This window comes from Acipenser ruthenus, chromosome 8, assembly GCF_902713425.1.
Source record: "Acipenser ruthenus chromosome 8, fAciRut3.2 maternal haplotype, whole genome shotgun sequence".
Lineage (NCBI taxonomy): Eukaryota > Metazoa > Chordata > Actinopteri > Acipenseriformes > Acipenseridae > Acipenser > Acipenser ruthenus.
Genome location: NC_081196.1, coordinates 39,426,957 through 39,453,409, shown reverse-complemented (window position 1 = coordinate 39,453,409; position 26,453 = coordinate 39,426,957). Strand labels below are relative to the sequence as shown.

The 26,453-nt window shown below is 36.5% G+C and overlaps 2 protein-coding genes across 2 annotated transcripts; one reads left to right on the top strand and one right to left on the bottom strand.

The window, feature by feature from the left end:
• Nucleotides 1–258: 258 nt before the first annotated feature.
• On the top strand, nucleotides 259–17,869 carry ace2 (angiotensin I converting enzyme 2). The gene is made up of 18 exons (XM_034012285.3): nucleotides 259–446; nucleotides 2,634–2,789; nucleotides 4,168–4,261; nucleotides 4,731–4,874; nucleotides 5,318–5,433; nucleotides 7,292–7,397; nucleotides 8,224–8,321; nucleotides 8,590–8,759; nucleotides 10,142–10,368; nucleotides 10,880–11,024; nucleotides 11,567–11,665; nucleotides 12,026–12,148; nucleotides 12,742–12,920; nucleotides 13,311–13,369; nucleotides 14,106–14,206; nucleotides 14,700–14,816; nucleotides 15,950–16,144; nucleotides 16,450–17,869. Exons 1-18 carry the CDS (start codon nucleotides 270–272, stop codon nucleotides 16,556–16,558), a joined length of 2,415 nt encoding a protein of 804 aa, XP_033868176.3. The 5' UTR covers nucleotides 259–269; the 3' UTR covers nucleotides 16,559–17,869.
• Nucleotides 17,870–17,970: 101 nt separating this feature from the next.
• LOC117406507 (uncharacterized) lies at nucleotides 17,971–25,107 on the bottom strand. Its single transcript, XM_034010586.2, has 7 exons — nucleotides 25,045–25,107; nucleotides 24,392–24,510; nucleotides 23,308–23,404; nucleotides 20,849–21,218; nucleotides 19,670–19,807; nucleotides 19,286–19,425; nucleotides 17,971–18,639 (listed from the first exon to the last, which is right to left on the bottom strand). The coding sequence occupies exons 1-7, from the start codon at nucleotides 25,057–25,059 to the stop codon at nucleotides 18,415–18,417; spliced, it is 1,104 nt and encodes a 367-aa protein (XP_033866477.1). The 5' UTR covers nucleotides 25,060–25,107; the 3' UTR covers nucleotides 17,971–18,414.
• Nucleotides 25,108–26,453: the final 1,346 nt, after the last annotated feature.

Genomic DNA, 26,453 nt, shown 5'->3' with positions numbered 1-26,453 from the left:
ACTGGCCAACATTTCAATCTGGTCAACATATCTTTCTAAGGGGGTGTTTGACATGTGATATAACGTTATTATATATGTATATACATCCTGTATATAAGTAAGAAGGTGTGAAACTATTATCATAAAGGGTGTATGGGTCCTCCTCTGATTTGATTGTCATATATGACGGTGGTAACTTTGTATTTTGTTCAAAGGTCAAAGAGATATGCTAGTTGATAATTGCGACAGGTACAGTCTTAGTCAGAGTTACATGCGACCATTGTGGGAGAATGCCTCTCCATCTTGTGTTAATGTTGGCTTTGGCTACATCAGCTGTGGCCCAGACCGAACAGGATGCTGCAGCCTTCTTGGATACATTCGACAAAGAGGCTTCAGCTTTGTACAGTTATTCATTGGCATCATGGGAGTACAACACAAACATCACAGACGAAAACGCCAATAATCTGGTGAGTACACTCTGGTTAACACTTGGCTAGTAAATTACTCAACATGTTTTTTTTTATACTTATCAATTGTTTTAATTGTTTTTTTAGTGATAAAGTATGCTCCATTTGCTTGATTTCAACATTCAAAATGTAGATACAGGTATTTTAATTCCTGAACTGTGGTTGGTTGCTAGTGGCCAGATTCTACTATCCAAACCTTGTTCTGGAAACCATTCTCAATGAGAACTGTACCAATGATTGTCCTTGCTCTCTGTAAGTGGGTTTATTTGGGCCTCTATGACAACAGTTAGTAAATCATCAATGTGGGCTGAGTGAGCGCACCTGGCTCACAACAGGAAATATGTCATTTCTGAGGCTTGTGGTCAAAAGTCTTGATTTAGAGAACCATCTATAATATTTAACTAATCTGAAATCTGTTTCCCAAAACCTTTAATCTGTCTCAGAGAGGAGTTTCATAAGGGAAACCTTGAGACCTTGAGACCACACATTTTCAATAGAAACAAACGTCAGTGGCCCGCATTTACCAAAGCCGAATAAGCCTACTACAGCAGTATATGTGGTAAAGTGGGGCAGCAGTGTGGCGTAGTGGTTAGGGCTCTGGACTCTTGACTGGAGGGTTGTGGGTTCAATCCCTGGTAGGGGACACTGCTGCTGTACCCTTGAGCAAGGTACTTTACCTAAATTGCTCCAGTAAAAAAAAAAACCCAACTGTATAAATGGGTAATTGTATGTAAAAATAATGTGTTATCTTGTAACAATTGTAAGTCGCCCTGGATAAGGGTGTCTGCTAAGAAATAAATAAATAAAAAAATAAAATAAAAAGTTACCAAATGGAAAATGGAAAAATGTTTACTATGAGATCTAAAATAACACAGCAGCAATTACATTTCATACAGTACTTTCCTTTAAATAATTATGACCACATTTTAATTAAATATATACATTTGTTTGTTTATTTATTTGAAATTTGATTTAAGATTTGTTTTAAGAAAAACACATTTTGTTAGGCTGTCCAGTTTTCTTTACCTTTTTCTGTGTTTTGAATTTATAAGCAAAGCAAACCAAATTGAGTGTCGTTGTTTCTGTTGCAGTATGGTGTGTGAAAGGCACAAAGGTGACTGAGATAAGTGAAGCCAGCACATTCTTCAAAATTATAACAGGAACAGTTGAGAAATGTTGCAAATAATTAAACCAAAAAACTATTTTAACAATCGTAATAAAAAAGGGAAAATGAAAGACATTCTAAGATGATTGATTAAAATGTAACAATATAACATATAACATGTTACATAACATTCAAATAATAGTGATTGTATACTGAGATATTGGCAAACCTTCAGACTAAATACATTACTGTACCTATACATACTATATACAGATATGTTAATTGTTCATCCTATATTAACGATATCAAAAGAGTAAACAGCCAACTTCAGAAGAACCAGCAATATACAACACATATATAAGGGCTAGGCACAAAATTATACAGCATTTATGTACTGTATGCTTAGGCTGTAGAAAATCCTAATTAAGATATGTAAAGGTCTGCCATATCCTAGAGCAGATTATTAAAAACTTTATTTGCACTACGATCGACAGCCAGGACATCACTGATTACAGTTCTAATGGTTTGTCCATCTTCAGTATAACAAGTTTTATTATGACCTTTATGTTTCTATTGGAGTAATATTTCAGTATAAAATGCCCAATGCAAATTGTGCCTCAACACTGCAATCTATTCACTGATCAGAGAGACTGAAGATCAACTGAAAAGCTGCTCTGTACCAGTTTAATACAACTTATTTATTCAGTAACAGAATCAATGGTATCAAAAATGACTGTATTCTATTGGGAAGATTATTTAACCTCATGCAAATTCTTTGATTTACTGCACAATAAAAGGTCTGCTGTCCAGACTGAAACCTTTTGAGAAGACATGCTATTGTTATTTCTATAAACTTTGCATCAATTCAATTGTCTTCCTGTTTAGAACATGTACCATACATATTATATTACAATTAATTTTCTATGACGATTAGGAATTGTGAGTTGAAGAATGCCTGTCAATTTGATAGACCTAATCTCCAACATCTTTTATATACAAATGTTTTCACAAATCCTACTGTATTTATCCTACTGAATCATTTCTCGTTGACTTCAACTAAATGTTTTGCTTTTCCTAAACAGAATGTAATGGGCACCAAGTGGTCTGAGTTTTACAAACAAGCATCAGAAAGTGCTTCCCGTTTTTCTCCTGTGACAATTCAAAACCCCACTATTAAACTCCAGTTGCAGCTTCTTCAAGAAGGTTCCACTGTCTTACCAAAGGAAAAACAAGATCACGTATGTTTTTTTTTTTACTGTACTCTATAGTTACTGAAAATCTTTTTTTTTTTAATTCAGCGAGCCATGCAGTAAACTTTATAATACCACGTATTTGCATCAGCAGTTGTCCCTGTAATCTACCCTATATGGAAATTGCAGTTTCTTTTGGACAGTCAACCCCTTTGTTACCGTTGTCTCGGTTTTTCTTTTGCTGACTCATTATGGAAATGTTTGCTATCTTCCAAATCAAGTGCTTGTCTGTTCATGCATTCACTTTAAAATTAAAATGTTGAAGTTGCTAAATTAGCCCCATATTTATTTTGAGTAATCTACTAAATATTTATAAAAAAAACCAAAACATTTTGCACAATCAGTAAAACAAATTTATGAAATACATTGATGATGGTTTGATATCCTTGCATTTATGCTTGGGTCCTCTCTCTACAAACTAATAATTAGTTATTTTAATTAACCATATTCAATTTATAAGACAATAAAAGCATGATTGCAAGGCATTGAAAATGTACATACCGATGCCCTTGTTTCTTATAGTACAATAAAAAGAGGTGGGGCAATAATATGATTTGCTGTATGTTAACATAATATATTACGGGGCTCCCGAGTGGCGCATCCGGTAAAGATGTGCCCTATAACCTGGAGGTCGCCGGTTCGAGTCCAGGCTATTCCACTGCCGACCGTGGACGGGAGCTCTCAGGGGGCGGCGCACAATTGACTGAGCGCCGTCCGGGGGTGTGTGGGTGGGGGGGGAGGTAGTGCTTAGGTCAGCCAGGGTGTCCTGCGACCTCTGTAATCTGGCCGGGCGCCTGCGGGCTTGCCTGTAAACTGCCCAGAGCTGCATTGTCCTCCGACTGTAGCTCTGAGGTGGCTGCATGGTGAGTCTGCAATGTGAAAAGAAGCAGTCGGCTGACGGCACAAGCTTCGGAGGTGTTTGTCTTCGCCACTCCCGAGTCAGCGCAGGGGTGGTAGCGGTGAGCTGAGCCTAAAAATAATTGGATATTCTAAATTGGGAGTGTAATATATATATATTACACCACTATTGGCCCTTTTTTTGTTACAAGTGCAATGACAAAAGCAAGAATTATTTAAGATTATTTTAATTGTATAAAACTAGAAAGATACATTAGTCTGAAATCTCCTACCTACAACTAATTTGTTTCTTGCTAATGATCTGCCATTAAAGCTAAATATAGAAATGCCTTTTCCCTGTTCACTTGTTTCTAAGCAGGAGCCTAATGAATGTAATGGTGTGCATGTGTTCATTTTTAAACTAGGCTTCTGAACAGCAGTGTTTACATACAGAAGGTAATACACACATGCTCTAAACAGTGTTTTAATGCACATTTGGGTTTAGAACTCTGTTATCGGTTCATTGCAGCTAAATCGAGTCATGAATCAGATGAGCACAATTTACAGCACTGGAACTGTCTGTCAACCAGATGACCCCCTCAATTGTTTAACACTGGAACCAGGTAATAGTATCTTCATTGTATTTTCCAAGAGTTGAAAAGAGATTTCCATTCTTTAAATGTTGTTCACTTTCTACCTTTAACATAATGCAAAACAACTGCTGAATGTATAACCTGCTAGAATGCATTATAACAGACCGGCAGTCTTGAAACCTTGGAGCTTCATTTTGTCAGTTCTTCAAAGCTAAACAATGTTGGGCACAGTTAGTACAGGTACTTGGATGGAGACTGTTAAAAAGAAATCAGGTGTTGGTCCTCTCTCTGAACTGTGCTGTAGAAAGGATCTGTGATCAGAGTGCTCATTTAGGATCAGATGGCTTCTTTCAGTCATGACCAATAAAAAAAATTAAATACAACTTCCCCTAGCCTTTATCACAGGAGTCTCCATTCTCAGTCAGTCCAATCTTGTTACATTAATGATTTGTTAGATTGCTATTATATTACAGTGTAATCTCAAACTGCATCCTTCTAGGACTGGAGAAGATTATGTCAGAAAGCAAAGACTACTACAAGCGTCTGCATGTCTGGGAAGGCTGGAGGGTTGAAGTTGGCAAAAGGATGAGACCGCTGTATGAAGACTATGTTGACCTGAAAAATGAGGCTGCAAAAATGAATAGTAATTCTAAAAAATAAAATAAAATAAAAACTATTTTCAAAATAAAGTATACTGTTAATGTTTTATTTTAGCAGGTTCCAGGGGCTGTAACAGGGGCATATCATCTTAGGTCACGAAATTTGATTTATAGAGCTGCTTAGCATCTGAGAATTGACCCATAGTACAATGAGCAGTGCATCCAATACACTGTGCATTGCTTTTTAATAGTCGTGGTCTTGATACAGCAAGAGCTTGACTGATAATTATCTGATTATAATGATACCAGGATTCACCATTTTGTATATATGCATACTTCTGTATTTGCATATAACAACATGTATTTAACAACAACAACAACATGTAATAACAAAGAATAATAATATAATTGGCAAGCAAAAAAAATAAATAAAAATAGCATTGGTATTTAGCACAGTACTGTAACTATGTTTTTTTTTGTATTAAAGAGTATAAAGACTATGGTGATTACTGGAGAGGAAACTACGAAACCCTAGACAAGGATTTTCCATATGCCTACACCCGAGATCAGCTTATGGAAGATGTTCGAGATTTATATAAGGAGGTAAGATAAGTGTTCTAGTTTTCTGTTATTCTATTTTCTGGTGCTGTTATTAAAGCCTAGGTTGGTAGAGGAGAGACCTCTAGGGAAAACATATAAAAGGTTTGTCTTGCTCGATGAGGAGTGGCGTGGCCTCCAAGAATGTGCACAGCCTCCCTCGAGGATGGAATAGGTAGTGGAATGCAAACCTGAATCCCTCGAGTATGGAATAGGTAGTGGAATGCAAACCTGAATCCCTTGAGGATGGAATAGGTAGTGGAATGCAAACCTGAATCCCTTGAGTATGGAATAGGTAGTGGAATGCAAACCTGAATCCCTTGAGGATGGAATAGGTAGTGGAATGCAAACCTGAATCCCTTGAGGATGGAATAGGTAGTGGAATGCAAACCCGAATCCCTCGAGGATGGAATAGGTAATGGAATTCAAACCTGAATCCCTTGAGGATGGAATACTTAGTGGAATGCAAACCTGAATCCCTCGAGGATGGAATAGGTAATGGAATGCAAACCTGAATCCCTCGAGAATGGAATACGTAGTGGAATGCAAACCTGAATCCTTCGAGGATGGAATAGGTAGTGGAGTGCAAACATGAATCCCTCAAGGATGGAATAGGTAGCGGATGCAAACCTGGAAATGAAAGGACAGAAGGATAGTTACCTTGGCTATTGGAGAGCTACTCACAGTGGAAGCAGAGAGCCTCCCTCAGGGAATCTGAAAAGGTAGAAAGTAGAAAGGTCAGTTAGGATATTGCATAGCAGGCTGTCCCAAGCGGATAATAGGAAGAAAGAACTGAGCCTCTGTTTTCGAGGTAAAGAATAGCACATGAGCTGCGAAAGCATAGGTGTGGCCAGGGGTGCCCACTGACTCATACGATGAGAACTCCCCTTATCCAAAGGCAGAGGTGACGTAGCCTGACTCGAGATCGGGGCAGTGAGATCACTTGCCCCCCAGCGGGGACTGATAACAGAGACATGTGGTACAAAAGGAGGAGAGGAGGAGGGAAAAGCAAAACACTTGACAAGGGAGATAGGCGTGACTAGGCTTTAAATATGAAGTAGATGATGATTGACAGTCGCCCCCTGAACCTCACATAAAGGTTAACTTTCAAATAAAATAGAAATATTTCAGTTTCTTTAACTCTGATTTTAATCAATGAAACACTATCTAAACTATCAAACAATGCTAATATTCAACTGATTTATGATCAACAAGGAATTATTAATAAAACACAAAATATACAAATTAATAAATACATCCTTTCTACAAGTAAAAGCCCAGGACACTGCCCTCTGCACCGTTTGGAGCAATAATGAAACAACAACTTAAAAGCTTAAAGGTTTGAGCCTTAATGATGCTGAGTTTGTGTATAGATGCTACTGCAGTCACCGATGTTCCCAGAGCCTTTTGCAGTGGACACACTTTTCTTATTATGAGTGTGCAATTCTGTAAAACAGCATAAAATCCATTATTGAAATGCATACTGTATCTCTCACTCCAGAACTTCTTTCTACATGTGCTGATTGTTCTAACCGCTTACAGATACTTTTTGGGCCCAATTTTGAAGCTGGATGCAAAGGTGTCTTGCACCCAGTTTAGGATTGTGAGCTGCAATTCTGGTACATCATTGGTCTCTGTTTTTGAAGAGAGTTTGAATAAAGCCCATAGAAACCACACTATTCTTATATTGAATTTTTATATAGCTTTAAAAAAGTGACATTTTGATTAATTCTGGTTTTGATTTGCATGAGTGAAAGTGGGCTTCAAGGCTTCTTACAGCTGTAAACACATGGGTACTGGCAAGATGGCAGTTATGTTTTACATGTTTCAAATAACTTTTATTGCATAAAAATGTCAATTTCAGACACTGCCTCTGTATCAACAACTACACGCCTACGTGAGGGCAAAGTTGCATGACACCTACCCCGGGCATATTAGTCAGACTGGAGGTCTTCCTGCTCATTTACTTGGTAAGATGGTGAAATAAATATGGGAGTTTTTGCAGTACATATTCTATTATGCTATAAATAGATAGCATATTAGAATTGGCTTACTAGTAACTGTATATGGCACATTTTTTTAAGAATGTGAATAGTTGAGCCTTTAGTTACTTCTCTTTTACTTGTAATTTTTTTTTTAAATTTCCCTTTCAGATAAATGCTTTTTTTTGTTGCATACATAACATTTTTTATTTTTTTTTATTTTTTTTACAAAAAACAATAAAATACATTATTACAACAAACACACAACGAAGTGGTGTACAATAAGATATGCCTGTACTGTATGTGTTGTGAGGCATGAGGCCATAACCATACAACCACACAGAAGTGTGGAAAGATTACACCCTTTCGTTTTGTGTTTGTGCTTATAAAATAACTCTATACTGTAATTAAAAATAATATTTTTCATAGTTTGTGCTTAAAACAGCACTACTACTTACAAATTATGGTGTAAAAAAGTTTTTAAAAAAATGTTTTATGTCACCATGCTACATTTGATCAACTGGAATAATGACATACTTTTGAGCAGAGAAAGGAAACGGTTTTCAGGAGATGACATTTTAAGATGAGCAGAAGAACTGTATTTTATTTATTGATCTATTTATAGGAAATAAGTACCTAGAAAATATTTGAAAACGACATTATTATGAGTATTATTCAAGCACGAGTAAACAGTAGTTGTAATCAGAGGGCGGTGGGGGGTTACAGGCTTGGGGCTTTAACTCAAGACCATATTACAATGAAGCTATGCATACTGATTGTATTTACTCTAGAGTTTCCGTGTTTTTATGTTCAGGTGACATGTGGGGGAGATTTTGGACAAATATGTATGATTTTGCAGTACCGTATAAAAGCAAACCAGACATTGATGTGACCTCTGCAATGATCAGTCAGGTAAACATTTGTTCATTTTATAAGGCCAGTAAACAATGAACACCCAACTTAGACAGTCCAAGTGAAGAATGGGATGAATTTTCTTCTGTAAGTATTTTTTTTACTTATGTTTTATTGGAAATAAAACGAAACTATGCCACATTTTACCTAACTTGTGCTTTACTATGTAATAGTAAGAAGCTTCCAAAACGTATTCCAAAGCACCACGTCTGTTGCCATTTTCCTAAAAGAGTTCAAGTGAATAATTCTAGTGGTCCTGCTACTTCAGGGCTGGACTGTCGATAGGATGTTTAAGGAAGCAGAATCTTTCTTCACGTCTGTTGGCCTGTATAAAATGAATGACGAATTTTGGAACAACTCCATGCTTGAGAAGCCTGATGACAGGAAGGTTGTCTGCCACCCAACTGCGTGGGACATGGGCAATGGAAAAGATTTCAGGTACAGTAAAATAGAACAATTGATTAATCACACCTTTTTGGTAGTAATATGATATTGTATTGAATGACAATTCCAAGTAATACAAAATAGTAACATGCTACTGCAAGTGTTTCATAATGCCAGTTAATGTTTAATGTACACATATTTATTTACATGTAATTTGACAGTTTGAAAATATTTTCTTACATGTAATTGGAATATTAACTTTGTTTTTAATGGCTGCTTTTTGGTATACCATAAGCTTTCACGTTTCATACTAACAAAGCTATTTTGTTTTAGAAAAAAAGATATAGCTGTTATTTTATGAAGTTAGCTAAAGAGAAATTATTATTATTATTAATTTCTTAGCAGACGCCCTTATCCAGGCCGACTTACAATTGTTACAAGATATCACATTATACATTATTTCACATTATACAGATATCACATTATTTTATATACAATTACCCATTTATACAGTTGGGTTTTTACTGGAGCAATCTAGGTAAAGTACCTTGCTCAAGGGTACAACAGCAGTGTCCCCTATTGGGGATTGAACCCACAACCCTCTGGTCAAGAGTCCAGAGCCCTAACCACTACTCCACACTGCTGCCCATACTCCACCCTGTAATTTATTGAATGCTATTTTGTTTTAGAAAAAAAGATATAGCTGTTCATTTTCTGATACCGTTTGGAAAAAATAAGTTGAATTAAAAAAAAAAATTATAAAATTACTTTTGTATGTCGTTCAGCTGCCCTTTTGCAGTACCCTCTAATTTTTCAATATTTCTTTTTCGTGCACTATTTCTTAGGTAGACAATATATATCAATCAATCATTTTTTAATCGACCAAAGCCCACAGGTGTGATTAATCGATTAAAACCTGTAATTTTTTGGATGGACACAAAAGATTTAAATGTTTAACAAATAATGTATTTTTGTGTACATCCCAAAAAAACTTTAATTGTTCTCATTTTTGTACACTAGTTATACATCCTTTCAAATATATATATATATATTGCTGTGGAACCATCTCATGATTACGCCAAGGCGACGGAGATGGAGGGAAGGATATACTACCAGGAATGTTATCTTCCAGAACAATCGGAAAAATTTAAATTGACATTAAAATTACATTTGTGACTCAATTAATTTGCTACCAGATCTCTCAGTACCCAGCTGACCAGATCAGGCTCAATGATGTAGACCTGTATGCTCTGTACAGCCAAGAAAGCTGGGCTTAGTCAGTACTTGCATGGGGAGGCAGAGCCAGGAACCAAGAAGTTGCCTCACAGTTTACCTGGCTTGCTTAAATATCTTCATGATGTCACTATAAATACATGTATCATTTATGAGCTTTTAAAAGACTGCACATCTTAAATAGATTTTTTATGTGTGTGCAGGATAAAGATGTGCACTGAGGTGAATATGAACCACTTCTTGACTGTTCATCATGAGATGGGACACATTGAGTATGACATGGCTTATGCCAATCAGACCTACTTGCTGAGAGATGGTGCCAACGAAGGATTCCATGAGGCAGTGGGGGAGATCATGTCTCTGTCAGCAGCCACCCCCGAACACTTGCAAGCTCTGGGCCTTTTACCTCCAAGCTTTGTGCAAGACCATGGTAAGAATCTGTATAGCATTCACTTTTTTACTGTGTAAAACACAGTATTTGGAATCAATAAATCAATAAAGTTGTTTTTAAAGACCAAGCTTTTTCAGGGATGCTCCCCCAGGACCAGGTGTTTTTTGGCTGCATTTGACTCTCTTCCTATAAAGAAAATCACTAAAACTCTGGGGTACATTATGGGGTACTTTCTGAAGTACATTATAAAGTATTTCAGAAACCATAAAAAAGCTCCCTCTTTTTTTTCAACACTATTTAGTATTTGTATTTTTTTTTAAAACGTTAAGTATTGTTTTATTATTATGTATTCTGCTTAGTGTTTTCAAATAAATTATGCCTTATCATTACAGCACAGGCAAATAGAGTCTATTTAGTTTGTTCTAAACAATGGTTGATTTGAAAACTTCTATTAGTTAAAAGACCCCATTTAATGATCTCCTAAATTAACTTGTGGAAGCGTCCGGCATTATAATTCTTCACCCTCACCACCACGATCCTTTCTGTCCAGAGACTAGCATTAACTTCCTGCTCAAGCAAGCCCTGACCATCGTTGGTACACTGCCCTTTACTTACATGCTGGAGGAGTGGAGATGGCAGGTCTTCCAAGGAACCATCCCCAAGGATCAGTGGATGCAAAAGTGGTGGGAAATGAAGTAAGTTGTCTGCTTCTTCACGTTGGTAAAGAATATAGTAATTCACTCAGTGCCCAATATAGTATTCTACAATTTTCTTTTCTAAGTATGTAATTCCTCTGGAAGATGAAAAGATGCACAACACTTGCACTGAAATGGCCACGTGTCACTTGCTTGTCACTAGCCAACTGGGATAAGCCACGGCTGTAGCAGTTCCCATGTCCCAGGAAATCCGGGTGGATTGCATCAGCCACTTGTTTTTAAGGGGTAATCAATCCCAGGATAATCACATATAGGTTGTTGATGCAATCCATGGCTCCATAGTCGTGTAAATTGTTGTACAAAACGCAGCTGGGCAGGGTATAGGTTGATCAAGTCAAATAGACAAGCATTTCAGGTAGTGTCTTAATCAGTGTTTCTTTTCAATCTACTAATTAGTGTTTTTTTTAAGCTATGGATACATTACTTATCAATAACATGATTCTTTCCTCTGGTTTCATACTTCTGAAACACCATGTTAAATTAACTTCAAGCCTATATACCCATGAAAAATGTATTTTCAGGAGAGATCTGATTGGTGTGGTGGAACCACTACCCCACGATGAAACCTATTGTGATCCAGCTGCCTTGTTCCATGTATCTGGAGACTACTCTTTTATTAGGTAAGGCTGATTACAGTTTTGTCCAAATTCACCTAAAAGGCAAAGCAAGGCATGAAGTCATAACAGGCTTGAAGAAAGTAGAAAATAGAGAAAAGTCTTTGACTTAGTAAATATTTGGTAGACACTGTTGCTTGGGTGACATTAGTTCAGATATGGAAGCTCACATGATTCACAAGCACATCTTGTTTTAAGTCAAATAAAATTCAAAGAAAAAATAAGTATCTTACTGCAATAATGTATCATCCACAAATGGAGGGAACACCGTCCGTGGATTTGTTCCACTGGAACTGCAAAGATAACTCTGACAATGAAAATTTGCTGTAGGCAGAATTCTTCCTGAAACCTTTGATCTGTCTGCAGGTACTTCACAAGGACAATTTATCAGTTTCAGTTCCAGAAAGCACTGTGCGAGGCTGCAGGCCATAGTGGACCTCTTTACAAATGTGACATCACCAACTCTACGGCCGCTGGTAACAAGCTAAAGTAAATGAATATTTTCTGTTCTTGATAATGCATAAATCATTACATAATTAGGGGCCTGAAGTGTTTTGTACCATTTTTCCTGAAATGAAAAAAGGCACGTTAAAAACTCTTATTTGGCTCTTACTTTTCAGAAGGGGTTATTAGAGGGGAACTAGATTTTCCTAGATTATGTTTTTTGCTTTGACTAAATTGATTCCTCTATGATGATTACAAGGTTGTGAGCTGGGAAACTTTTTTTGCATTGCACAGGCTTCTCTACACAACACGTAATATGTTACAATGGTAATCCCTGACCTCTCTTCCTAGCTAAGCTAAAACAACAATTGAGTATTGTAAAAAAAAACACAACATAAAATGTAATCACACTCGAAAGGTGTGAGAGAACAAATAGGCCTTCCGCCATCACTTACACTTTGCCAGGGAATCAGCATTTCTGATGATCCCTGGCAAAGCATTCCAGAGAGCCACAGCATGGTGGGAAGAGCAGTGACCTCCTAGCGTGACCTCCTAGCGTGACATACCTGATATAGAATATCCCTTTAAGAAAGAAAGAAAAAAATTGCATTTTACACAATGTCACCTTCTTCCTGTAGGGCCATGCTTCAGTTAGGAAAATCTGAATCCTGGACAAAAGCTCTGCAAAGTATAACAAACGAGACCAGAATGAATGCCCAGCCTCTGCTGGATTATTTCAGTGAATTGCACGAATGGCTGAAAACTGAAAACACTATTCACAATAGAAAGATTGGTTGGGACTCAAAGTGGGTTCCATGTAAGTACATTGCATGTTATTATGCAACATGTTGTAATGTGTTTACTGTATATGTACAAGGCAGTTTGACTGTAGCTGGTCCCCAACTGGGAGTTCGTTTTCCTGGCTGGCCAGATTAGAAATATGGCCTGGCATGCTGAGACCAGTTGAGTCGTAGCATTGGAAAAGTCAATTTAGAGGGCACATAGTAAGAATATGGGAGAGCTGGGTTCATGATTTGGGTTCATATGCACAAAGGATATAAATCCACTTGTTATTTTGACCAAATGCCTCCATTGACCAGAAATGATAATAATTTGTTTGTGTTGAGCTGTTTATTCTTAATTAAAGAGCTTGGCTAAAGGTTTCTCAGTAGTATCCTGACCCATGTATTACTTTGTTTTCTTTCAGATTCAGAGAATGCTTTAAAAGTGAGGATCAGTCTGTTCTCAGCATTGGGAGATGATGCAGTAAGTTGCTATAAACATTCCAGTGTAACTCTAAATGTGATAAAAGTATTAGTATAATTAAAAATGTATTAAAATCATGTATAGAAAAGCCATAGATGATCTCACAGTGAAATCCATTGCAATACAATTAGATTTTAATTTAATTTCCTTATAGGTGAAAATATGTTTTTAATGTTTTAGGCATTAATATCCAACGCAACATACAGTACAAATAATTGAATTGCTGAATGTAAAGAGTTCCTTGCTGGAGTCATGCGGAGTAGAATGGTCAATTATCTAGCCAGTATAAACAAAAAAAGAGAAATGTGTTTTTACTTGTATTCTTTTCTCACTGTGAAGCTGTCAAGTACAACACTATGCAGCAGACTTGGCCTCCTAGTAGAGTAATGCATTACTTATTCACAGCAAGGTCCAGTGCTACTGATTGGTCTCGTCAAGACAGTAAAAGAACAAGAAATCCACAAGGTTCAAGGCTGTTTGTTCAATAAAAAGTACACTACATTAGTACACTACCTAATGTATCCAAACTTGATGAGAAAACAGAAATCGTAGTTTGCCGGAACAGTGGTGCAAAATCATTAAATAAGTAGGTTCTCCTGAAGCATTGCTTTCAAATCCTCACTCACTTACATGATTGCAGTATTGCTGCATAACGACAGCCTCTGAAGAGTGACACTATAAAATCAAACAAACAAAAACCTGACCTAATTCACTTATGTGATGTTCTTTTTTCTAGTACACGTGGGATGAAAATGAAGTGTTTTTCTTCAGATCAGCAGTAGCCTATGCCATGAGGAAGTATTTTAAAGAAGAGAAGAATCAAACAGTTAACTTTGGGTGGGTGATCTTTTTGATCAATTCCCTGCAATTACGGTTCAGTGCATTAATATAAGAGTAGACATTGAGGTTAGGGTTAGGGAGAACGTTATGTTTAGATGGGGGGTAAATTAGGGTTAGAAATGAGGTTGGGATTAGTTAGGGTTGGAGTTTGGGTTAGGGAAGGGATGGAGCTAGGGTTAGATCTGGAGTTAGCGTTAGGGTTGGATTTAGGGTTGGAGCTTGGGTTAGGGTTAGGGATAGAGGTAATGTTAGGGTTAGAGTTAGGGTTAGGGTTAATACTATAGAGAATCTGATAGATAGAGAACAAACAAGACACTCTCCAGTGTGTATCAATTCCTTCGTTAACCATTTCCAGGCAGTTCTGGATATCAAACTTTGCTGGGCCCCTATGGTAACTAGTTATATGTACTGCATGTACATTTATATTCATTGTGAATATTGTGGTGTTCTTAGAAAACATCATATTGTCTTTTCTTGTCTTTTATTCCAGTACGGAAGATGTTATTGTCTATAATGAGAAACCAAGAATCTCCTTCTATTTTATTGTCAGAGAACCGACTAACAATTTAACTATCATCCCAAAAGTGGATGTGGAACGTGCCATACGGTAAGATATGAGTGCACTTGGGTCCTGGAATAATGAGGATGGGGGTTCATTTGGGTTTGGATCTGACACAGATGCTAGGGACTAAACAGCATTCAAAGTATTGACCATATTTTGCAGGGTTGCACTTGCACCATCTAATTCAATAAACCTTTTTATGAACTTGTTTTACAGATTAATGAAGAGTAGGTGCTTGGAACAGTGGTGTCACAAGGGTCCTTTAAAGGACCAGCGTGGATTGGACACCCTGCCAGAATTATGGATTTTAAATTATTTTAATACCAAAAACAAATTAGTGATGTTGTTGTTATATATATAGCAAATTATATATTTATAATAATAATTGTATTATTCTTTTTTTTTATTTATTTAGTCGTTGCCAATTAGTTTTTATTATTTTCTCCCCCATTTGAAATGCCCAATTATTTTTAGGCTCAGCTCACCGCTACCACCCCTGCGCTGACTCGGGAGGGGCGAAGATGAACACACGCTGTCCTCCGAAGCGTGTGTCGTCAGCCGCCCGCTTCTTTACACTCTGCAGACTCACCGTGCAGCCGCCTCAGAGATACAGCGTCGGAGGACAATGCAGCTCTGGGCAGCTTACACGCAAGCCCGCAGGCGCCCGGCCAGATTACAGGATTCGCTGGTGCACGGTGAGCCGAGGACACCCTGGCCGACCTAACCCTTCCTCCCCCCAGACGACGCTCGGCCAATTGAGCTCCCGTCCACGGTCGGCTGTGGAATAGCCTGGACTCGAACCGGCAACGTCCAAGCTATAGAGCGCATCCTGCACTCTAGCGAGTGCTTTTACTGGATGCACCACTCGGGAGCCCGCTAATTGTATTATTCTAACATTATCCTACATTTGCCACAACCACCCTCATTTTTAATTACAAACTTGATTCTACTAAAATATTCCACAGGTATATCTTTACAGCAAAGCTCCAAAACCTTTGCTCTACTCTCTTCAACGTATCTACTGCACCAGCAGACCATCATACTGTTTGTGTCTCCACATGTTTTTCCTTCCTGAGCAGCCATTGGCTTATCATGGTTATCTTGGTATCTTTTAGTATCACAGAATCACGCTTTAAATTAAGTCTTTATAATTTAACCAGTAAATGTTTTTTTTACAGGTTGTCAAGAGGCCGGTTTAACAGTGCTTTCCTACTTGATGATAAAACCCTGGAGTTTGAGGGTATCCTAGCAACATTAGCCCCGCCTCCTGAGCAGCCTGTCACAGTGTGGCTCGTTGTGTTCGGTGTGGTTATCGGGATTGTTGTGTTTGCTGGAGTCTACCTGGTCATCACAGGATACAGAGCTAGGAAGAGGTAAGTATGAGGCTTACTGTCTTCAGAATTATCTTCCAAGGAAATCACCCAAGGATAAAACAGATTTGTGTTCAGGACTTTGAAATTCACTGTTCAGTTTGGGTACCTGAAAGTGTGAATCAGACATATACAAATTGATGGTAATACAATACTGGAATTAATTTGTCATGTATATTTTAATGATTGTATTTAAAAAAAATATCTGAAAAAAGGGAGCTGATCTTAAAAAAAACTGTTGTGTATTTATGGTCATGATATTGATTTAATTACACAATGAACAAGTACTTATTTTTCCTCTCATATAGAAAAGCGAAGGAGCAAGAAGAAAAAGAAGCATCACAAAACCCATACGAGGAAGTTGGAATTGAGAACAGTGGTTTTGCCACGGAAGAAAATGGTCAAACACAATTCTAAATCACTTTTGAAATATTTAAATTGCTGTATAACACACATCAAAGTATTCATAACTATGTTTTTATTGACTACCGCAGAATTTAAGATTCTTCTGTTAACTGAGGAAACATGACATTGGTATTACCTACATTTTCATATTAGAGCGAAGAAAATTTGAAAAATTATTATACAGCATTGACAAAGACATCGTGTTGCCATATTTACATTTGAATTACATTTTTTATTTTGTATAAAATGCTAAAAAATATAATGATCTTTATCACAGTTAATATTTGTTTTGTAATTTGGTACTTTTTAAAAGAACTCAGCACGCCATAACATAAAAATTGAATCATCAGGAAAGTTTATTTTTCAGTAAAAATATATTTTATAAATAAGAGTTAAACGATATAGAGGAATAGTCAGTGGGAACCTTACAAATTATCTTTATAATGTTAAAATGTCTCAGTTTGTAAAGTTGTGGGTGGGTAATAGATGATCAAGGTAACCACGTAAAGATACGTATTTACTCCAGTTTACACAACGAACAAACACTGGCCTAGATTTCAGGAGTATTTTTTTGCATCTGTGTTATGCCAGCATGTAATCAAACTTTCTAGGTGCTGTATATATATATACGTTTAATTTATTGCTGTCTAGAATTTCAGTATATTGTGTGTGAACCAGCACAGCTATTCACACATTACCCTTTTTTTAAACTCTTTTGCTAATGTGTGTTTGTTGTATGTATTTTACACATTTATCTATGAAATGATTGCTGTCGCTAGTACTGCACTGTAATGCTCATTTGTGTGTGTGTGTGTGTGTGTGTGTGTTTTTTTCTGGCTCCCCTAAGCCTATACATTTACACTACATACTGGACAGTGCACATATTCCACAGAGCTGTTACTTGAGTGTTGTCTGCAGCTGCCATTGAGATTGAGCTGAGAGTGATTTCAAATTGACACTGTTCGTTTCTATAGTCAGCAGAGCAATATACATGCAGTTTTTTGAACCACAAGTTTGGAATTCGCTCTGAGAAAATTCACCAAGGAATTGACTAAACAAACCATTTGCAAATGACTTACAGTGACATAATACAAGACTCTAGACCAGTGCTGTGTACAGGCCCAAAACAAAATAAACCCTGTATAACACGATTAGGGGAAAAGCTGCTGTTGAAATGTGTTTGCGTCTCTATTGTGTTCACCCTGAGAAAATAAATAAACACTGCTTGCAATACTACTGATGTGGTGAGTTTCCCTCCATCAAGACAGAGACATTTTCAGAAGGGAAATCATCAGGCATTAGTAGACAATGTATGTTTAAGCTTTAAACAAAGCGTGTATATATATATATATATATATATATATATATATATATATATATATATATATATATATATATATATATATATATATAATGTTACTCACACAGGTACCTCCACAATTTTATTTGTAGTTCATTTTAGTTAACTTATTTAAATACCAAAAGTAGTGTAAAGTAACATCTGCAGAACACACATAATTTGGTTAAAAATCCACTCCAAACACAGAGATATGTCAATGTGAATCAAAACACATTTCAACATTGAGAACATTGAGAAACACAGTCAAAACAATTTAAACCTTTCTTTTTGTATTACTACATACACCACCATTAAGTATTTCATTGCTGTGGATGGCAGAACTAAATATCTCAAACAGGAAGTATTTGCTATAGGATTTCGTTTGGCTATAAAAAGTATATTGCCTATAGAATGATTGGTCACATCGAGATTTAAGAATACTAGAGGGAAGGCCATATGAACCTCGTATTAATGCAGGGGACTGCAGTTAAGAGGATTATATACTGCAGTTACATGTGGAACAGTGAGGTTACCCGTTTGCATTTTTTTTTATAAAGAAAAAGAAAGACTGCTCAGATTCGATTTCCTTGGATTTCATCCTCACAGTTCCCTTCAAGGGCTCGCTTAAAAACCAATTCCTGTACTTTGCAGATTCAAATCGTCGAGCGTTATCTGCATTTGCTTTCATGTAGAATACAAATTGCCAGGTGGGGAGGTCATTTGAGATGTGCCTAAGCTCTTCTTTATGGCAAGCCTGGAAAAGAAATAACAATGGAAAACACATTAAACTTTGATAAACCCATAAATACGGTTACTGTTTGTTTCCTAGCTTGCTATACAACCCCCATTCTGTGTCATGTGGTGTACTATACAATATATACCCAGAGGTTTGTCTGCCTCCTCACACACACACACACATTATGAAGAATATTTGTGTTGGTTCAGATCTTCACTTTTATAGGTATATGGTGCAAAAAACTGTCAAAATAAACAGTAAATTAATATAAACAGTTTCATATTTATTCAGATGTTACATACAGTAGCAGTTTAGCTTAAACTTCTCTGAAAGACATCCAGCCATTGGTAGTACAAATAAATATGAATACATTTAGTAGTCAAATACAAAATACTTGTATCAAAGTATCAATCATCTGGTCCACATTCTGGTAAATACCCAACATTGAATAAAACATCCAGCAGTCCTCGATTATGATTTGGTTTGGACGAAATAAAAACTCCTGTCGTAACACTGTCAATATGTTGTTATGAAAAGTAGCTTTTTGAATGTCAAAATATTTATTTTGGTATCCTTAAGGAATCCTAAAACAAAAGTAATCTTACCTGTTCCTTTTTAAAATTTTGCTAACAGTATATTTCCCAGGCATAGAAAAGCTACTTACATCAACTTTAAGAATCACTTTATCTTTGTCTTTATCGCAGCACAGAAAACAGTTGCTTTTGGTGAAGTTCAGGACAACTGGTGTTCCAAGAAAGGGTCCGTCCACGTAGTCAGACTTATAATGATAGATGGTCATGTTGGCTGAAACATATGATAAGCACTTTCTTAAAAATAAATATATATTATAGGTAAGAATAACATGTTGATGAGCAGTTTATTGTAATTTGCATTATTTGTTTAATTTATTTTAATATCTTTTATTTATAATTTACAGCTTTATTAATTATACTGACAATCAGGACTCTGAGTGTCTAATATGGTCTCCTTAGCTATCGTGCCATGCAAATAATATACTTCCACATAAGATATGTTTTTATTGACCAACCTAAATCTGGGTTTCTTAGTGGTCGAGATGACACAACGGAAGGGAAGCTTTGTTGTATGTAATTCTGGCTTAACAGGCTCCGGATTATAATATTATCCTGTGTCCTTTCCAGCAATAAATTAGGGCATCCTCGTGACACTAAAGAAACAAGAAAACAGAATAACATAATTAAAGTAAGAATAAAGAACCTGTTATATTGTTGTTTTGTTAACAGCCTGGAATAGCTCACTCAGGTAGAGTTAGGCCAATGCCACTTTCTATCTTTATCCCCTTCTGTCACTGCATGCATAGTTGTTATGTTTTCCATTTATGTATCTAGTAGTTATAATGCATATATGTTTTTTCAAAGTTTTGACATGGCAACTTCTCGAATCCCATAGAGCTCACACACAGTTTTAAGCATTTCTAAAAATGAAATAAAAAAAATCATGACAAAAGAGGATGTGTAAAATACCAGAGCTGAGATTATAAAAATATCTATTCATCTGAAATGTTTATGAGCTTTTGAAAAAGCGATTGCCATTCATTTCTTAAGCGGCAACACCACAAACCAAGTCCAGCTATGAGTACGTAACCAAAACCATCCAGTTGTACTGCCTGCAATTATACTACAGCCCTGGATGATTTTTTATACCTCAATTGAATTACAGGCAACATAGGTGCTTGGTTCATTTCAAACACAGCACCTATTGATTTCTTTAATAAAGGTTTAAGGCCCCTGTGCTGGACCAGCCACTGAGCTCACAACTGTCCTTTCTAAATCTGCACAGATGAAAGAACTATAAACTTTAACATTCAAATCGTTGCATAGAGTTGCTAATAATACACCATTGCAAAGTTTTTTTCTCCAAATAATTTTACTTCCAAGACTGGTTTAAGCAATGTTTTTTCCAAGGAATTTTTTGTCAAAAGGTTAAACAGTTATTTTTTAAAACTGAAAATAAACTTCTAACCTTCTCTAAAGCAGTTGAAAAAGGTTTTATGTACTGCATAAACAGATTGGTTAATTAAAATGGGCTTTAAAAAGCAGTCCTCGACAAATCATTCAGTATAACACCCCTTCAAGTTTGGTGAATAGGGCCCAACATAACAATGAAAACAAACAGTATAACAAACAACATTATTGGAAGCTCATGTAACGGATTCTGTCATATCATGGAAAAGTGCAAATCTACTGACCGAGTGTCAGCGTGCTGGCTTTTGACAGCACAACAACGTCATGCAGATTGCAGTTTTTACTGTGGCAGGTGCTGCAGCGGGTTCCAGGGGGTCTCTCGTGGCCTCTCCCCCTCACAATGGTGACACTGGTTTCAGAGAGGGACACGACCAGCAGGTCCTCAGCCTCACACCTGCCTTCATCAAGAGGACCACTGGCTCCAGGGTCCTTCTTATCATCTGAAGTACCAGCTGTTTCTTCCTCTTCAGTTTTGTCTTCTCTTTCCATCTCCATCTCCATGCTGATGTTCATGACCGCCATCTCTTTGAAGTAAGCCTGGTAGGCGGCTTTATTCAGGGCTTTCTGCGGAGTCTTACTAGGCTGATGCACGGTCTGAAAAAAATGAAATAAAAACACAATAATCAGAATGTATTGCATTTGTACACGTATAGGTGGTAAAGAATTAAATGAAAGCTAAAACCACCCTTCATTTTAAAATACAAACGATTGCACCAGTTAGTAAAATAATTAACCCAGACAACATTCTTTAACCTGCTAATAATCTTGTGGGGTTGTATTTTGTTAGCTGCCATAGAGTTGCTCAAGAAACTGTTTTGGAATTTGAGAGTGGCAGGAGCTTCTCTGCGCCTACAAGCACACCTCTGTCCTCACCTCAACTCCTCCTGCCGTTCCCAGACTGACAACTCTGTCAAACTGTGACAAACTACTGTGTGCTACACAGGGCCCTATTTTCAAAGCATTTACTCCAGTCTTTGTTTTTCGAAAGATGAAAATTCAATGTACATAACTGACAAACAAACAACCTGAGAGTCAATTGCATTGCTAGTTTTTCTCTTTTTTTGAAAAGCAGGAGTTAGGTAAAGACTGTGAAATTATTTTTCTTTAACAAAGAATAAAAAATCCAGGTCCTTAAAAAGTTAAACACAATAGAAGCAAAATCATTTTTATCATTATAGGAACTGCAGCAGACAACACAGTAAGTGGAAGTAAGGACATTGTTGGATGTGATAAGGGGAAATACAATTAAATTAGACTGGCTTTGAACTTCCAATTCATAAATTGTCTACTATACTACAGTTCCTCGAAGATATGAAAACATCCTCAATAGGGCCATTGTATTTATATATATATATATATATATATATATATATATATATATATATATATATATATATATATATATATCACTGCCAAGGATACAAGATGGTCAGTACCTTCTTACAAAATGTTTCTGTTATTGGACAGTAACATAGTGCATGGACATAGCTGTCTATCTCATCTCCTGAACAGCATTGACATGTCTGGGTGTCTTAAAGATCCATCAGAAACAACCTTCTGCTGGAAAGGTGTGCTCTGTGAAGAACCTTATATTGGATAAGGTTTACTTTAGCATTCCTAGAAGCTAAAAGAGTATCATTGCATAGTTTACCACAGAAAACAGAATCATGTGGCAATCTAAGATCCCTCACCCACTTGGCAACAATCTCACCTTCATTTGATCCCAAGAAACGATAAGGCCAATATTTTGATTTTGAAATTTAACTGATATATTAATTAATTCAAACCAAGTTGCTACTTTAAACTCAGTTAATATAAAAGACGATGAATAAAGGTTAAAAAATTAGAAGAGAAACATGTAGGATTTATTTCAGTGAATTACTTAGGGCACTGAGGGTAACATGTGGTTTTTACAAGAAGACAATGGATAGCATTCTGAAGAAAATCAGCAGTGAAAAGGGAAGAGCCTCTTGTGGCTTTTAATAATACTTTCACTGCTTTATTTTGAGAAACAAAGACGTTCCAACTGTCAGCTCTGAACACGTACTGCACAGAGACATTGCCAGAATACAGGGCAGGTTCTCCCGAGACTCCATGTCAGGGAAACAGACCTGGGTTATGAGAAAACAGCAAGCAGAGCAGTGAGAGTCCAGTGAGAACCCTACAGTGGGTCACCCAAGCTTGTCCGGCCACTATGGCCATACCACCTCACTAAGTACTTGAGCATTATTACTATCATTTATTTTTCTTTTCCAGGGTAAATCAAATACAGATTACAGAGCTAACAAACAACAGTGTAAAATGTATTTCAATTAGGGAGAGGGTGTGACTGCAATATAAATGAGACACTACCTGGGACATTAACTGATACTTATGATGTAATACTTGAATAAGGGGTGATTTGGCACCATGATGGGATAAGCCATTGCTGGATTTTATTAAAGCATTTTAGAGCACTGGGGAATCACCCTGGATTGCATCAAACACTGATCAATGGTTATCCTGGGATTATCCCTAAAATAGGGCTTGATCCAGCCTAAAATAGGGCTTGATCCAATCCAGGTTGATTCCCCAGTGCTGTAAAATACTTCAATAGAAACCAGCTTTGACAAAGCGAGGTATAGGTTCATCCAATTGACTGCTTAGTTAACAGTTTTGTGATGTAATATGATCAGTCACTTACCAGCAAGATTGAACCTTCACCCAGCAATTCTGTAAAAGATTCTGGGTTCAAATCCTCCAGATTAATCCCATTAATCTTCAGTAGTTTATCACCTTTACTGAAAAAGAATAATTGGAAAGATTGATTTATTTATTAGTGTCATCTCTAATTATACTAAATGCAGCAGGGTCTCGCATGGTGCTCTACTTTATCAGGAAGTTGGGCAGCTGAGTTTCATTCAGTTTCTCCTACAGACCATTGAAAGCTGTGTCACTTCTACTACCTTTTATTACAGTACTAGAGAAGTGAAGTAAATAAATGTGGTTTTCATTGTTTTTGCAAATGTAAAATGAATACGTGGTGTATAGAGTGTCCATTATTATTATAAGAGATGCCACTTTCAAGCAGTTTGTCTGCTCAAACTGTACAGAGTGATTTCTGTTATAACAAGAGACACCCTTCATGTGTTAACTTATTACAAATCACAGAAATTGACATGTTACTTACATGACTGCGGACGGAGTGCTTTAAAGAAAGACTCAGTGACTTTTGTAAAATAGCATGTGATTTTACAGTAGTGTCTTCTGTGGCCCCAGAAATTGTAGTTACTAATGTGACCCACCACATTTTTTTTTAGTAAAGGCCACTGATCTAAATCTAAATAACTCTAAAAATTAATTGGCTTGTACCAAGATGCTATTGTGTAATTACATTAGGTAGCTTTTTTTTCTTCACAAGGCTATTTCCTAAACTCTATTCAGTGAATAAGTTTAAACACCCCAAAGTACAATAGGTAGCTTAAAACTGTCACCTTTATAAAACTGTAATTCTGTCTATGGCTATTGCATGGCTATAAACCATCTATAATGCTTTATTAATACTTTACAACATAGTTATTAAGCATCTATTATATTTATAAAACATGCTTAATGCTTAATTACTGGATAGTAACAGAAAGATTGTTTATAAATTCAAGATAGCATGATTTTGCTTTGGTTTTGAAGCACTGTGTCGAAGAGAGAATACCCATTAATCGTTCTGTTCTCATATTTTGGAGTGGCACCATTGTTTATTTTGTATGAAAAATAAATAAATATAGTACTACCTTACAAAAGAGCTGGTCTTGGACTTGTCTGTGTATTTCACCACTTTTTCCACTTCATATTGATGTTTTCCATCCACAAGTCTGTGAATAATGGCAACTCCTCCTTTCAGAGGATTACTCTGAAAAATTAACAAACATTGTCCTTAAAAACTCCCCTTGGGCTACAGGAGCATAAGGCAATGGCAGTCTTTAGAATTTAACATAAAATACTAACATATTTACAAAATGATGCCCGTGCAAAATAAACACTGGAGGACAAGCAGAGGACCAGTATGTTACAGAAATAGAAAATAAAGCAGAGATGTTAATGTATACAACACCAACAGTATTATAAATACCAGTAGTAAACATTTCTAACAGTATACAGTACATGTACACCACCTTCATCTCAACAACAGACAAAATATATATGCAATATTACAATCACATTGCAGAACCTGCTATTTGCTATATAGTTGCTACATAGAAAGCAATATTTATTTACGAGTTGCAAACTCCAGTTCCAAGGGTTACATTTGTTTCCTCATTGACTTAAATGCAAAATAAAACAATTCAATAAATCAAGGCAATCACATAAAAAAAGACAGAATCCTATGGTAAATCTCCTCTGTGGGTCTTCCTACATTGTTAATTAATAACAGGAGCAATCATACCTTTTCCATAGCCATTTTCTTTTAGCTGTACTTTTAGTAAACTCTGTTTCATTTATATAGCGGTGCTAATTGGAATAACAATGTCATCTTGCATTACTCTTCTGCTTTTATGTAAAGCAGAAGTACAGGGTATGTATAATTGGTCAGGTACTCTTCAGTGGTCAGGTACTAGGTTTGGAAATGGTAGTTCATTTTTGTAGGGGGCTGAGTAGTGGTTTTAGATTTATCATGTAAGCCAGTTTTTTTTTTCTTCTGTTTGCTTATTTGCATATTTGGTGCAATGTATTTAATATTTTTTATGTGATATACACTATCACAGTAAACTTTTCTATAGCAAATAAGAAACAACTTGGCTTATTTATCATGATTTGTAGTAAATAGCTTTAAGGATCCAGCCTTGTGTGTCCCTATTCGGTTATTATCAGACAGTTGACTTCACACATGTCACAAGCACCTATTATAATGGTTCCATTGCTTCAAGTGTGATCTTCCAAGTTGAAGCGCAGGTTATTGATTGGTCCGGTACTAAAATCTATACAGAATAGGATTGCTTATATAGAAAATATTACACCATGAGTCTTCCTGGGGGACTGAATTTTTGCAAAGTGATAGTGACGTTAAGGGGGAAATTGTGATTTACTGTAAGATTTGAGTAGATGCTCCTGAAAGTGTGGCTATTCTTTGAGAATTTGCCTCTAGATGAAGCAACAATGTGTGGTTGAAACGCATCTCTTCTGAAAGTTTCATGATGTTTATTGTGCTAAAACCATAGCAAACTGCAGAGCCTACTGAAAGCAAGGTAAAATATAGACAATGGGTTATCACGGTTAAAAAAAAGTGAAGTGTTTATTCTGGTTTGCTCTTACTTGCTTCACTGTAAAACATCAGGTCATTATCTATAGCAATGTATGAATCATCGTGAGCTTCCTTTGTTAAGGCAGAAACTACTATTCAAAATGAGGAACCATGGTGGGTTTTAAAATGCCAGATTTTTCTTTTTTCATTCATTAGCAAACAAACTTGGCGTAATTTATTTGTACATGTTAGAGAGGGTGAGGTTGACTGACATGCGTTTAGCCCAGAGTGTTTAACTGTTAATTATACACCCTTACCATAATATTGTAAGCACATTAAAAGTTTACGGTAACATTTAAACTAAAAAAGAGATCAAAGTTTACAAAACTTTTTTTTTTTCTTGGGTACATTCACTTCTTATAAATTACCCAGTAATTCGTTTTCAGATTAAGCCAGATAGGTGGATAGTAAAGGGCCTTTACAATCATTAGAAGAAGCAGCTAGATGCTAAGTAAGCAAGTAAGATGGAGTGAGAGATTTTTATCCAATAAGATCACTCCATGGCAATGATCCTGTTACCATACACACAATTATCCAGCAGTGTTTGAGAATTA